Source organism: Narcine bancroftii, chromosome 11, assembly GCF_036971445.1.
Source record: "Narcine bancroftii isolate sNarBan1 chromosome 11, sNarBan1.hap1, whole genome shotgun sequence".
Classification (NCBI taxonomy): domain Eukaryota; kingdom Metazoa; phylum Chordata; class Chondrichthyes; order Torpediniformes; family Narcinidae; genus Narcine; species Narcine bancroftii.
The window spans coordinates 7,954,454-7,969,397 of NC_091479.1; the positions used below are offsets into that span (position 1 = coordinate 7,954,454).

The window sequence follows — 14,944 nt, forward strand, 5'->3', positions numbered from 1 at the left end:
GACCTGCAAAGGTGTTAGTAATGTTTTGTGTTTTTAGTTCAAAGTTAAATTTATTGTTAGAATACATGCATGACATCACATCCAACCCTGTGATTCTTTTTCCTGCGGGCCATGCAGGATTTCTACTTCTTTTCTTTGGCTTGGCTTCGTGGACGAAGATTTATGGAGGGGTATGTCCACGTCTGCTGCAGGCTCGTTGGTGACTGACAAGTCCGATGCGGGACAGGCAGGCACGGTTGCAGCGGTTGCAAGGGAAAATTGGTGGGTTGGGTGTTGGGTTTTTCCTCCTTTGTCTTTTGTCAGTGAGGTGGGCTCTGCGGTCTTCTTCAAAGGAGGTTGCTGCCCTCCAAACTGTGAGGCGCCAAGATGCACGTTTGGAGGCGAGATCAGCCCACTGGCGGTGGTCACCAAGAGATTTCTTTAAGCAGTCCTTGTACCTCTTCTTTGGTACACCTCTGTCTCGGTGGCCAGTGGAGAGCTCACCATAGAACACGATCTTGGGAAGACGATGGTCCTCCATTCTGGAGACGTGACCCACCCAGCACAATTGGATCTTCAGCAGCATGGATTCGATGCTTGCGGACTCTGCCAGCTCGAGTACTTCGATGTTGGTGATGAAGTCATTCCAATGAATGTTGAGGATGGAGCGGAGACAGCACTGATGGAAGTGTTTTAGGAGCCGTAGGTGATGCCGGTAGAGGACCCACAATTCGGAGCCGAACAGGAGCGTGGGTATGACAACGGCTCTGTACACGCTGATCTTTGTGTGTTTCTTCAGGTGGTTGTTTTTCCAGGCTCTTTTGTGTAGTCTTCCAAAGGCACTATTTGCCTTGGTGAGTCTGTTGTCTATCTCTTTGTCAATCCTTGCATCAGATGAAATGGTGCAGCCGAGGTAGGTAAACTGGTTGACCGTTTTGAGTTCAGTGTGCCCGATGGAGATGTGGGGGGGCTGGTAGTCATGGTGGGGAGCTGGCTGATGGAGGACCTCAGTTTTCTTCAGGCTGACTTCCAGGCCAAACATTTTGGCAGTTTCCGCAAAACAGGACGTCATGCGCTGGAGAGCTGGCTCTGAATGGGCAACTAAAGCAGCATCGTCTGCAAAGAGTAGTTCACGGACAAGTTGCTCTTGTGTCTTGGTGTGAGCTTGCAGGCGCCTCAGATTGAAGAGACTGCCATCCGTGCGGTACCGGATGTAAACACCGTCTTCATTGTTGAGGTCTTTCATGTCTTGTTTCAGCATCATGCTGAAGAAGATAGTAAAGAGGGTTGGTGCGAGAACGCAGCCTTGCTTCACGTCGTTGTCAATGGAGAAGGGTTCGGAGAGCTCATTGCTGTATCTGACCCGACCTTGTTTGTTTTCGTGCAGTTGGATAACCATGTTGAGGAACTTGGGGGGGCATCCGAGTCGCTCTAGTATTTGCCAAAGCCCTTTCCTGCTCACGGTGTCAAAGGCTTTGGTGAGGTCAACAAAGGTGATGTAGAGTCCTTTGTTTTGTTCTCTGCACTTGGAGCTGTCTGAGGGCAAAGACCATGTCAGTAGTTCCTCTGTTTGCGTATTGGTAGTATAAACTGTACTCAAAGTGAAATGGATATATCAGAGAGAAATTTAAGCAAAATGTGCAAATACAGAAAAAGTATTCAATAATAAATAATGTGCAAAGTGAGAGTCCTTAAATGAGTCTCTGATTGCATATGTTGTTCAGGAGTCTGATGGTGAAGGGGTAGCAACTGTTCCTAAACCTGATGGTACAACTCTTTTTGTGGCACCTAGACTGTTTTTGTGATGGTAGCAGTGAGAACAGAGAACATGCTGGGTGGTGTGGATCCTTGATGATTGGTGCTCTCTCTGATGGCATCATTCCATGTCGATTTTGTACTGGGCTGTGTCCACTACTTTATGCTGGTCTTTCTGCTCGGAGATATTGGTGCCCCCATACCAGGCTGTGATGCACCACACATCTGTAGAAGTTAGCCAAGGTCGTACCAAATCTCTGAAAAGCTTTAAGGAAGTAGAGGCACTGTTGTTTTTTTCTTCATGATGACATTAGTTGGGTACAGGAAAGATCCTCCGAGCTAGCGGTTCCCCAATGACCTCTGGTTTTCCCATCCTAAAGTCTATCGTCATCTACATGGTCTTGGTGAGGTAGTTATTAATATACCATTAAGCCAAATTTTCAATCTCCCTCCTGTGATCGCCCCCTTTTGTTTTACTGCTGGCTACGTCAGTGAATTTGTAAATGGGTTTTGTGTTATACTGAGCCACGCACTTGTAGGTGTAAAGCAAGTACAGCAAGGTGCTCAGTACACAGTCCTGTGGTTCTCCAGTACCGATTGTGGAGGAGATCACCTTGTCAATCTGCACTCATTGGGGACAGCAGTGGAGAACTGTGTAATCAAACTGAACTTCAGGTCTTGTATTCTGACATCTTTAGGACCTTCTGCTGCACCATCCTTCCCAGTTTTCTGTTACCACTGAGATTCATACACACAGTGGTCAACTCCCAGCTCAACTTAGTCAATACTCTCCTTGCCCAACCTCCAAAACTACAGTACAGTGACTTTGAGATGTTCCAGTGCCATTTTGGCTCTGCCCCAAAAGTTCTGGTAGGCTCCCAAATCTCAACAAGGTGAAAATCACTATCCTCTTTGGCAATTCCATTCCAATAATGGTATTTATCTCTCCATTTCAACTCTCATTCTACCTTTCTATCTCCCCTCTTTCACATAGAAATTTAAAGTGCCTTATGCTAGTACTCAGTAAAGCTCCTTTACCTTGTTGCATCTATCCTATCTTTAGGACCCTCCTAAACACCTACGGTGCTTCATTGAATGTGTTTTTTTAAATACTTTTTATAACACTTTTTTGATTATCATTTTGTACTTTGGGATATTTTTGGCATGTTACTGTGATTTTGAAGTGTGGATTCAGAATCTCCTTAGTTTGGGCATCAGGGGTGAACAATGTTAATCTATTTGTCTTTCCCTCCTGCTTTTTCTATGAATATAGATGATAACAGCACAGGTTTGAGCTGTGATTCTCCCATTGATGGTGGTAAGGGATTGATTGCTGTCTCTTGGTTCAGTTTGTGATGCATTAACCCCATTTTCATTCCTCTTGCATGTGTAGCCCTGGGACCAATCTAACAAATCAGTTGTAGCAAACTTTCAACGAACTAATTGTCACCGAGTGATTTATAAATGGAGTGAGCTTTCTGTTGTTTTGACAGTTATAATGTCCTGGAATCAGTAATATGATCATGTTGACTTTGGGAACTTGAACTGGAATGAGATGACACATTCCTTTAGATTTGATGCTGTACAGACGTCCCTCATTGTCGTCACTGCCATGTGATTCTGCAAAGAAATGAATCAATTACATTTTTAATTTAACGTGCCTTAAATTTCCCCACCACACCCAGTGCCCCCATCCACAGAAACACACGCACTTAATTTTAAGTTCACTTGTTCAGGGGCTATTTTATTTCTTCTTCCTCTAAGATGCAATGTCCTCCCTAACAAGTGTTGTCTGTTTCCATCATTAATGCAGCTAATTCACTCTTTACCACGTTTTAAATTTGTTTTGGTTGTTGATTCAGATATCCTTTAAGTTTTTAGGTGTTCTTCTGTATTTCTTTTTGCTGATCACTCCTCTAGCAGTTTGGATTTCCACTGTTTCTACTATTTGTGTCAAGCCCATTTGTTTCCCTTGACTTTTTGCTCAAAAGCTGTTTAACCTCACAGGTGAAGTCTTCACCTTTTTAAACGATGTCTATTGGCCTTGTATCATATTCTTCCCACTATTTTTCCTGAGTTTTACCCCTACCATGTTGACTGTGTTCAGGGAATATCCTTGCACCTTCACACTATAGATTACATGGTTGAATGCTTCCATACAAAGCAATACATCAGAAATTTTGCTTTGAAAATTGTGAGAAATCTATTAGTTTAAAAACTAGGTGAAAATATTATTGATTTGTAACATTTTCCATATATGATGAAGTTGATACAGGTAAATAGAAAGATTCTTCCACTGAAGATGTTGTCAGGATGGTCAAGGGAACAAATGAAATCTGTTTAGTTTCCCCATTCTGTGTTAAGTCTGAATCATTCCCAGCAAATTGTTCATTTTTAAAAAATTTATTTATCTTTATTCCCAGTCAAAGAGGTGGGTCAGGTGTTTCCATTGGTGGGGGAGACTAGAACAAGAGGACATAGCCTCAAGCCATAGAGCAATTACAGCACAGGAACAATGCCCTTCTAGTCTGTGCCGAACCATTTTTTTTTGTTGCCTAGACCCATTGATCTGCACCCCGTCCATAGCCCTCCATACCTCTCCCATCCATGTACCTGTCCAAATACTTCTTAAATGTTAAAATTGAGCCCGCATTTCCCACTTCAGCTGGAAGCTAGTTCCACACTCCCACCACTTTCTGTGTGAAGAGGTTCCCCCTTATTTCCCCCTAAACATTTTCCCTTTCAAACTTAATCCTTGTCCTCTGGTTTGTATATCACCTACCCTCAGTGGAAAAGCCTATCTTCATTTTAAATAACTCTATCAAATCTCCCCTTATTTTTCTATGCTCCAGGAAATAAAGTCCTAGCCCGTTTAACCTTTCCCTGTAACTCCGTTCCTAAAGTCTGGGTAACATCCTAGTAAATCTTCTCTGCACTCTTTCCATCTTATTGATATATTTCCTGTAGTTAGATGACCAAACCTGCACACAATTCTCCAAATTTAGCTTCACCAATAAATAGTAGAATTTGGACGGAGATGGGGAGGAACTGCTTTTCCCAGAGTGTGGTGAATCTATCGAATTTGTTGCCCATTGAAGCAGTGAAAGCTACCTCGGTAATTATATTTAAGACAAAGTTGGATATATTTTTACGAAATAGAAGAATTAAGGGATACGGTGAAAAGGCAGGTAGGATGGAGACGAGTCTACCTTCAGATCAGCTGCAATCACATTGAATGGCGGAGCAGGCTCGAAAGGTCAACTCCTGCTCCTATCTCTTCTGTCCTTATGTTCCTGTGTTCCACAAACTCTTGGACATTCCACTGAACAAGTGTTTAGGCATTTTGTTTTTCATTCCATTGTATATAAAGTTTTAGGCACCATACTGAGCTATCTTGGACCCTTCCAAATAAATAATAAGCATATCTGCAAAAGTGTCGATCAAATTATTGGTGATAATATGAATGCTGTCCCTGTCTCCTTAACATCCACCAGACTATATTATCAAAGAAAAAAATTACTTGGGTAATAAATAGGATACATGAGAGTGTTTCCAACTCGTTCATCTTGGTTTCACTTCCCGGCTTTTCTGCACAGTCCAGAGTTATCCAAAGAGTGTTTTCTGCCATGGGGGGGGGGGGGGGTGTTGATATTTCCTCCCTTCCATCCCATCGACAGTTTCTTGGACTCCCTGACAGCAGCAGCTGAGGGTTAAGGTTTTCTCTCTGACTCTGTTTCATGGTCTAATTGTTTGCCTCAGGACTGACCCCTGGCAACTGACAGGGGTTGTAGTAATTTCTATTATCACACATGAGTTCAAAACAGGAAAATCTGTGTTTGACTCTTGCAGAAGGATTTTTCACAAAGCCTGAGGCAGAAATGAAAAGGTGAGGGAGGATATAATGAGGAAAACAAGATACTGAGCAGCAGCTTGTGTCAATGAGTAAGCTGAGTTTGACAGCTCTGAGAGCAAAATGTGTCCTCGGTGATAGGAAGTCAAAATGGAACAATAACGTCATGGGGAGTTGGGAGGTAATCAGGGTTGATCTTTTTCTTCCCCACTCGCCCCCCCCCCCCCCCCACCCCCCGAGTCTCCTGTATTTAATCAACTCTTTCCCAGTTGGAGAATTTCTTTTCTGTTTTCTCCGATTCTTACTGGTGTTTGAGAACTGGCGGTGCTAATTGAGCAGACTGATAGAGTAATTAAATAAGGGTTACTTTAAGTGGACAGATTGCACAGATTAATTTTGAGTGGGCTGTTGATTTAGGTTTTGAAGATGATCCAAAGGAGTTAGTGGCTTAGATGGAAATCATTTCCCCTGAGGGTCCAGAACATCTTGAGCTATGCAGGGTCTACACATAAAATCTGCAAACCTCTTCCCCAGAAAGGTGAGCAACTGACAACTGGTGAGATTCCGTTAGAGGGCAATGGAGTAAAGAAAATAGTCCTGGTCAGTGTGTTAGTGACAGTGGGGTGATTTAAGCAGAGGGTTAAACAAGAAAATCCACGTGACCTACTACTGAGTTCCTCTTGTCCATTTGTGTTGAGCAGTGAGTGACTTCTTTCTTCCCAGGGGATTACGCTGGCTTTCCTGGTTGCGGTCTGCTTCGCCTGCACAGCACTTACAGACACGACCTGAAGATCTATGCCTCCGATGAAGGCCGAGTGCAGATGACTGCAGCGGCTTTTGCCAAGGTGTGTGGTGGGGGGAAGTTCTTGTTTGCCTATCAAATGATGTTAATTTATTTAACAGAACATATCTGCTTGATATTAGCTGCAAGTTAGGAATGCTTGATGCTGGAGCTAGATTTATGAGATGGGGATGTGTTAAACTAGGGGTGGCCAAACCTTTTTGGTTGTGGGCCACATACAGAAAAATAAAAGCAGTCACTGGCCAAACAATATTAAGACCCGCAGTTTTCAACCACCGTCGGCACCTTTAGCAGGCCATTTAAAGTCTGTCCAGAGCTGATGGTAGTCAGACTGGGCAGTTGGACTCCGTGGCGGAACGTTGACTTCGCTCGCCACACTAGTCCACATTAGCAAGCAGTGCTGCCATTACAGCAGTTCTGGCAGGACTGTCTTTTTTGTTTTCTTCTATCGGGCCACAAAAATGGGCAATTGGCTGCAATTGGCCCAGGGGCCTGTAGTTTAGCTCTGCCTGTGTTAAAACTTCCCATTGAGGATAACCCCCAAACATTTCTTTTTTTAAATTTTTTTTATTTTTCACACTATAAACCATATTGACCAAGATACATACAGACATTTTTCTTCTTAAATATATACAGTGTCGTTTTCTCCCCCTTTTCCCCCCTCCCTTCCCTCCTTCCCTCACCCCCTTCCCCATTTATTTGAAGTTCAATCTATAAGATGCATTAAACCCGTTAAACAATGTCACTTTAATAAAAATAAACAAGAAATTTTACTGAGTCAGTTCTTTTCGTTATCTTCTCCTTCTGTCATTTTAGGTGGTGGAAGTCCATGGTAGGATTTCTCTATTGTATTTCATGAATGGCTCCCATATTTGTTCGAATATTGTGATGTTATTTCTTAAATTATATGTTATTTTTTCTAATGGAATACATTTATTCATTTCTATGTACCATTGTTGTTTTCTCAAGTTGTCTTCTAATTTCCAGGTTGACATAATACATTTTTTTGCTACAGCTAGGGCTATCATAACAAATCTTTTTTGTGCTCCATCCAAATCAAGTCCAAATTCATTGTTTCTTATATTACTTAGGAGGAAGATCTCTGGGTTTTTTGGTATATTGCTTTTTGTGATTTTATTTAATATCTGGTTTAGATCTTCCCAAAATTTTTCCACTTTCTCACATGTCCAAATTGCATGAATTGTTGTTCCCATTTCCTTTTTACAGAGAAAACATCTGTCAGATACTGTTGGGTCCCATTTATTTAACTTTTGAGGTGTAATCTATAGCCTGTGTATCCAGTTATATTGTATCATGCGTAACCTCTGTTTATTGTATTTCTCATAGTTCTGGAGCATAGCTTCTCCCATGTTTCATTCTTTATCTTTATGTTTAGATCTTGTTCCCATTTTTGTTTAGGTTTACCGTTTGTTTCCTCGTTCTCCTTTTCTTGCAGTTTGATGTACATGTTTGTTACAAACTTTTTAATTATCATTGTGTCTGTAATCACATATTCAAAATTGCTTCCTTCTGGTAACCTCAGACTGTTTCCCAATTTGTCCTTCAAGTAGGTTTTCAGTTGGTAGTATGCAAACATTGTATCGTGAGTTATATTATATTTATCCTTCATTTGTTCAAAGGATAATAATTTATTTCCCGAAAAACAATTTTCTATTCTTTTGATCCCTTTTCTCTCCCATTCTCTAAAGGAAAGGTTATCTATTCTGAAAGGGATTAGCTGATTTTGCGTCAATATTAGTTTTGGTAGTTGGTAATTTGTTTTATTCCTTTCTACATAAATCTTCTTCCAAATGTTGAGCAGATGATGCAATACCGGTGAATTCCTACGTTGCACCAATTTTTCATCCCATTTATATAGTATATGTTCAGGTATCTTCTCCCCTATTTTATCGAGTTCTAATCTGGTCCAATCTGGTTTTTCCCTTGTTTGATAAAAATCTGATAGGTATCTTAATTGTGTGGCTCTGTAATAATTCCTAAAGTTTGGTAGTTGTAAGCCTCCTTGTTTGTACCATTCTGTTAATTTATCTAGCGCTATCCTCGGTTTCCCCCCTTTCCATAAGAATTTCCTTATTATTTTCTTGAAGAATTTCTCTGTTAGGTGTATTGGTAATGACTGAAATAGGTATTGTATCCTTGGGAAAATGTTCATTTTAATACAGTTTGCCATTCCTATCAGTGTTAGTGGTAAGTCTTTCCAATGCTCTAAGTCGTCTTGTAAATTTTTTCATTAATGGATGGTAATTGAGTTTATATAGATGACCGAGGTTTTTATTTAGTTGTATACCTAGGTATCGCATTGCTTGTGTTTGCCATCGAAATGGCGATTCTTTCTTAAACTTTGTGAAATCCGCATTATTCATTGGCATCGCTTCACTTTTATTTGCGTTGATCTTGTACCCACCCCGACACTTCTCCATATTCCTTCAATTTCCTATGTAATTCTTTTATTGATATTTCTGGTTCTGTTAAGTATATTATGACATCATCTGCAAATAGACTGATTTTATATTCCCTCCAAACCCTTCTTGATGCCAAGATCGTTAATGCATTACTGCTCATTTTTCTGATCATGTACAGGGACTGTTGGCACTGGAAGGGGAGCTGACTCCAATTTTGGTGCAGATGGTGAAAAGTGCCAACATGAATGGGCTTCTGGATAGTAACAGCAACTCGCTCAGTAGCTGCCAACACCGTGTCAAAGCACGGCTCCATGAGATCATGCAGAAGGACCAGGAGTTCACAGAGGAGGACTACAAAAAGGTATCTGAGGAAACGTGGGAAAGGTGTCAGCATCCACTGGGTTGGAGACAATCAAATGCTTGACAAGTTGCAAAACAAACTTTTCCAATGTACAGTAAAACCCCCCTGGGAGGATTGGTAGATGTTGGATACCCCCTCCATAAATCTTCGTCCGCGAAGCCAAGCCAAAGAAGAAGGGTATTTTCCGGTTGCTTGAGACTGACTCTCGCAATGCCTGACTAATACACCTGCATTAAGAATAAACAGTTTAAAAGACAAAAATACTACACTGTACAAACTTCACTTCATGAATATATAAACCTTCAAGCATTTTACTTTATTTTCAATCGCATCCTTCGAAAAAATTTAACCGTCTGCAGGTTCCTCCCTCTCCACGGAGCCACCCAAAAGATGAACAATAACATTATAGATAATCAAACAGCTGCTAGAGCAAAGCACGACCAAGGCACGCTGCTTGCTGAATACCTGCTCCCATCTTCACTAAACGTTTATGTGTTACTTCAGAGAATATTTATTTTTACAATTTTAAAACTTGAACTTTTTTTTACTTATTACTCTATTCTTATTTATTTTAATTTTTGTAATTTCCTCGATTATTTAGTTTTTTTTTGCCAGTTGCTTGAGGCTGCTATTTTCTTGAATTCTGGAGACCAGGGGCTTTATTTTATCTCAGTCCACATGACAATAAACTTGATTTGACTTTATAAGTTAATGACACCTTTTAATTGTAAAAGTTGGGCATTAGGAAAGTTTCTGTTTGAATTAATAATTGTTGCTTGCTTTGAGATGTTTGTTTTCTACCCAAAGCTCTGAGTATGGCTTTTACGCTCAGATGTGGTTCCACATACCTCTCCCTTTAAGTTTAGTTTCCTTGAGCTCTAATGTTCTGACCAAGGGTGTTGGGAAAGTGGAACTACTCAGGCCTTGTGCCTTTTTGACTTGCCTGCTCTCTTCAAGGCAGCAGCTTCATGGAGACCCTGCATGGTTTCTTCTTTGTCTGATGTTACAAATGAACATTGTTTCCGATTAGTGTTGGGAATCTTTTTTTCAGGTAGGAATTCTATGGGAATCGAGCTTGACCTACTCCCATCTTGTGGCCTCATTAGCCACCCAGAACCCACAGTGGCATCTGCAGATTGACAGAGGTGGAACAGGAGGTAGTTGATGGCCCAGGAGGGCGTGTAATTTGCAAGTTGAGGCTCTCCATATTGTTGTTGGATTTTTGCAGGCTCCTGACAAAAAGGAACCTGAGGTTCTTGGTGCCAGTCCAAATCTTCCTTCTCTGCTTTGACTGTTATAGGCTAGGACTTCCCTTGGAAGGTTTTCTAGGCATCTCTGGGAACGTGAATTCTTTTTGCTCATCCCTATTTGCTCCTGATGTGGTAGCGATCAATATATTTTAGTTGTAGTAGTTGCTCTTGTGAAAGCAGCTGTTCAGAAGGAAGTTCCAGGGTTTAGGAGAGATTGACGATTCATTTCCAAAAACCTATGTTGTGTGACTTTGAGGGAAATCTACCTGCTTCCCCTTGGTGGTATAGGTTGCTGGCTTGGGGGATGCAGTTGGAACAGCTGAGGTGAATAACTACCTAGCCTTTTGTGGATGATACATGCTGCAGTCACTCTGCCTTGGTGGAGGGAATGAAGCTTGAGATGTCACCCTATCAGGCTGCTCTGTCACGGATGGTCTTCAGAGTTGTTGGTGCTGCACTTGTCTCCGTACTTCTGGCTTCTAAATGCTCAGAGGTAAGGCAGTTTCATTGGGGTACACATCCTCCGACCTGTCCTTGTCACCACAGTATTTATGTAGCTGGTTCCATTTCCGTAGTGGCCCACAAGTTGTTGACAGTGGAGGTCTTGCCAACAGTAGTGGGGAAGTGGTTAGACTCTCTCTTTGCACCCGTGTGGCACAAATATTATTTGCTAAGCTGGAATGTTGTCTCACTCTTGTTTCATGCATAGAATTCTAAATTATGTAACTATCAGCTAACTTCATTTTTGTTTCTGCGATGTAAGTTGGTCCACATTATACAGTAAAGACACGATACTGGAGAAACTCAGCAGGACCAAATGGTATACTTTATAGAGCAACGGTAAAGATACAGAACCAACTTTTCGGGCTCGAGTGGTTTGTCAAGGTATGAGCAAAATGTAGGCAGGTGCATGAACAAAATGGTGACAAAATTCCACTTTGTGCAGTGTCAGGTGGACCTTGATTGTTGTCAGGATGGGGGAAGTTGCACAAACGATGGAGGAAGATCCACAAGGATTTTAACTGGAGGCCTATTCTCCCTTGTGCTTAAATTTTATTTATAAATTTAAATGTTAAATTTAGACCCAGGCATGATAACAGGCCCTTCAGTCCCACAAGCCTGTTCTGCCCAAATACCCCAATTTAACCTACAACCCCCATATATTTTGAAGGATGGGAGGAAATCGGAACATCCAGAGAAAACCCATGCAGATGTGGGGAGAATGTACATACACCTTACAGACATTGCCAGATTCGAAGCTGGGTTGCTAGCGCTGTAATAGCTATGCACTAACCAGGCTGCTTCAGTGATAATGACCTGGGGTTTGGCCTCCAGAGTGAGGCATATGCAAGTCTTGACTACATCTTTCAGCTCAGTGACTGAGGGTAGAATGACCTTGGTTCTGGAGTAAAGAAGCTGTGTATTGAATGGTTTCCCATTTGTTCTGTCGGTTGGTCACATTTGAGCAGGAGAATTGTTGGTGGTGAAGTGCTGGGAAGGGTCTCTTCTGACAATTGCGAGTTGAAGCATTGTTTTTCGAAGGGCACAAATTTAGCACAGTGTTCTCCTGCTTAGGCAGAAGAGTAAAACACAAAAGTCTACAGTCACCGTGGTTGAAGTAAAAACGCAATGTGGAAGAAATTCAGCAAGTTAAACAGTGTACTTTATACAGCAAAGATAAAGACACAGAACCAATGTTTCAGGATTGAGCCCTTCATCAAGGAATGGAAAAATGTCAGCACGCAAAAAAATGAGGGGCACGGACCCAGAGACAGGAGGTCATAGGTGGATCAGGGAGGGAGGGCACAGCAGAAAGCAGGGGGAGGAGGGATGGCTCAATGAATAGAGAGGGAAGGGAGTGGAGAGCTGAGGGAAAGAAGAGTAGGAGAAAGGGAGGGAGAATGGAGAGTAGAGTAGCAGAAACCAGAGAAGTCGATGTTAATTCCATCCGACTAGAGAGTGCCCAGACGGAAAAATCAAGCGTTTTCCCAATTTATATATAAAGTTATATAAAGTTGTTATATAAAGTTGCTTTAAGGTCACAAATCATCCTCTTATTGAATAAACAGCTTTGGTCAGTTGGACTTGTAATGTTTGATGTGGGAGCTGGGTCCTTTTTGAAAGTGTGACTGTCAGAATCAACCAGCAGTAAATGTGACCTTCTGTTCCTTGTCCTGTTTATTAACACTGTTTTCACCTGGTCTATTTTCATCCTCTGCAGCTGGCTCCCACTGGCAGTGCTTCTCTTATTAATTCCATGAAGTTAATTCAAAACCCTGTCACAACTTGTGATCGAGTTTATTCCTTGGTTCAGCGTCTGACCTCACAGATTAAGAAGCGATTAGAAGACCCTAAATCAGCAGGTAAGTATTTATTTTGGATTGAAGTACAGTAATAGATTTTTGTTGAAACATTCTCAAGACAGAAAAACAAATTTGGCAAAATCATTCAGGTTCAATGCAAGTTTATTGTTATATACAGTTATCTAGAATTCAAGCAACTGGCAACCTAAAAAAAAACAACAAAAAAATTCAAGGGAAATAAATAATTGGACTTAATAAGAATAAATAAAAATGTAAATAAAAGTTTAAAATTGTAAAGTAAATGTTCTCTGAAGAAACACATAAAGATTTGGTGAAAATGGGAGCAAATATTCACACAGCAGAGGGCCTTGGTCCGGCTTCGCTCGTAGAAGCTGTTTGAGTAAAATTGTGTGAAACAGCAATGGCATCGCCCAGGGTGAAGAGCTGGTTGATGCCGCCTCGCTGTTGGGGTGACTATTTTAAAATGTCTCCTTATCCCTGCTTAGTTACAGTCTTTACTTTATAGTATATAGTATTATTAAGTGCATTAGTAAGGTTTTATCTGTAAACTTATGGGGGGGGGGAATTAATTACCTATAATGCTATTGTTAGTCTTTCGGGTGGCTCCATGGAAGGGGAGGAACCTGCAGATGCAGTGACAGTTAAATGTTTTAAAAGAATGTGACTGAAAGTAAAGTAAAATGCTTTATGGTTTATATATTCAGTCAAGTGAAGTTAGTTCAATGTCAGCACAGTGTAGTATTTTTGTCTTTTAAACTGTGTATTCTTTATACAGGTGTATTTGTAGACATTGTAAGAGTGAATCTCAAGCCCCTGGATAATACACTTATCTGGCATCTACCAATCCCCATTGGTGCCGGATGCCAGGGTTTTACTGTACATCAGTGCAGTTTAGATGCACCAAAAATCTTGCTTCAGGCAAACAGATATGCAAGATATACCAATATCAATAGTAAAAATTGAAATGACCACAAATGGAAGACAGAAAAAAGGTGATAAATAAAAGGTAAATAAATATTCAGAGTTGCAATTAGTGCAAGAAGAAGAAATGATGTTATGATCATTCAGAAAAATTTTCTGGCTGTCCTGGGATTGTTTTGGGTTGAAGTAGTATCAGGAGATTCAAGGGCCTGATAGTCAATTGATTAAAAAAGTTCTTTAACCTGGAGATGCTGGATTTTGCATTTTTTCCACCTGAAGAGATCAGTGGAAAATATTGTGACCAGGATGACGGGAGTCCTTGATGATGAGGCAGTACCTCACGTACATGCTTTCAGTGGATGGTGGTTCAGTGCCCAGCGATGGATTTGGCAAGGTTGGTCACTTTCTGCAACCTTCTGCATTCCTGTGTTGGACAACATCTCTTGCCGGAAAAAGAGTTGATGCTTCAGGTCAACAACATTCATCGGAAATGATAACTTTGCCTCTCTCTCCAAAGATGCTGCCCAGTCAGCTGAGTACTTGCTTTTATTTCTAGTTCTCATTATTTGTAGCTGGTTTTATTGCATTTGATGGTATTGAATCTTGGTGACATCGGAGTCAGAATTCAGGGAACTGGATTACCATAAGCAGAGGTAATCAATGAAAGTTTAGGGTGCTCTATTTAATTAAGCTCATTCATACCAAGTGGAAAACTAGTTTTCATCGATGTTATTTTAATTGCTGATACAATAGTAACCATTCTGTTCTCCAATGAATAATACTGGACAACAAAGATTTTGCTTCCTGAATACTTTTTGGGTGTATTTTGTGGACCTTGTGCTGCTGATCACAAAAATCACGTTAAAATTGTTCTTATCACGTACCATTTTTTAGATGCAACTTATTTTGTTATTTCCTGTCATATTTTAAGTCTACTGGTATATTACCCTCAAAGCAAACCTGGGCATGCACTCAGTGAAAGTGCTATGCAAATATTGACTTGGGCTTGGACATGGTCAGGATAGATGCAGACAGGCTATAAAGTAGCTCACATATACAGATGCAGTGCATTACATTGATGAAGATTGAACATGTGTTAATACACATGTTTTTCAGGAAATAACATAGTGAGCATAGTTAATAATAGCATTTATTGTCTTCAGGAAGATTCAGTCCAACAGAAATGTCTCGTTAATGTCGCAACAGCTGCGATACGTTCTGTTACATTAGTGCCGAGTTTACATTAAATGGTAAATTCAATAAAGTTAATGTAATGTTT

General features: G+C 40.9%; 1 protein-coding gene across 15 annotated transcripts in view; it reads left to right on the forward strand.

Moving 5' to 3' along the window:
- Positions 1-14,944, forward strand: part of ppip5k1a (diphosphoinositol pentakisphosphate kinase 1a) — a 184,893-nt gene that overhangs the window by 115,754 nt on the left and 54,195 nt on the right. For 11 of the 15 annotated variants that reach the window (XM_069902475.1, XM_069902482.1, XM_069902469.1 and 8 more), the window contains 4 exons: positions 3,008-3,052; positions 6,308-6,429; positions 8,988-9,170; positions 12,642-12,783. In XM_069902475.1, the coding sequence (XP_069758576.1) occupies positions 3,008-3,052; positions 6,308-6,429; positions 8,988-9,170; positions 12,642-12,783 (492 nt within the window). The remainder of the gene's footprint in view (positions 1-3,007; positions 3,053-6,307; positions 6,430-8,987; positions 9,171-12,641; positions 12,784-14,944) is intronic. The other 4 variants (XM_069902471.1, XM_069902477.1, XM_069902479.1 and 1 more) reach the window with 1 other exon arrangement.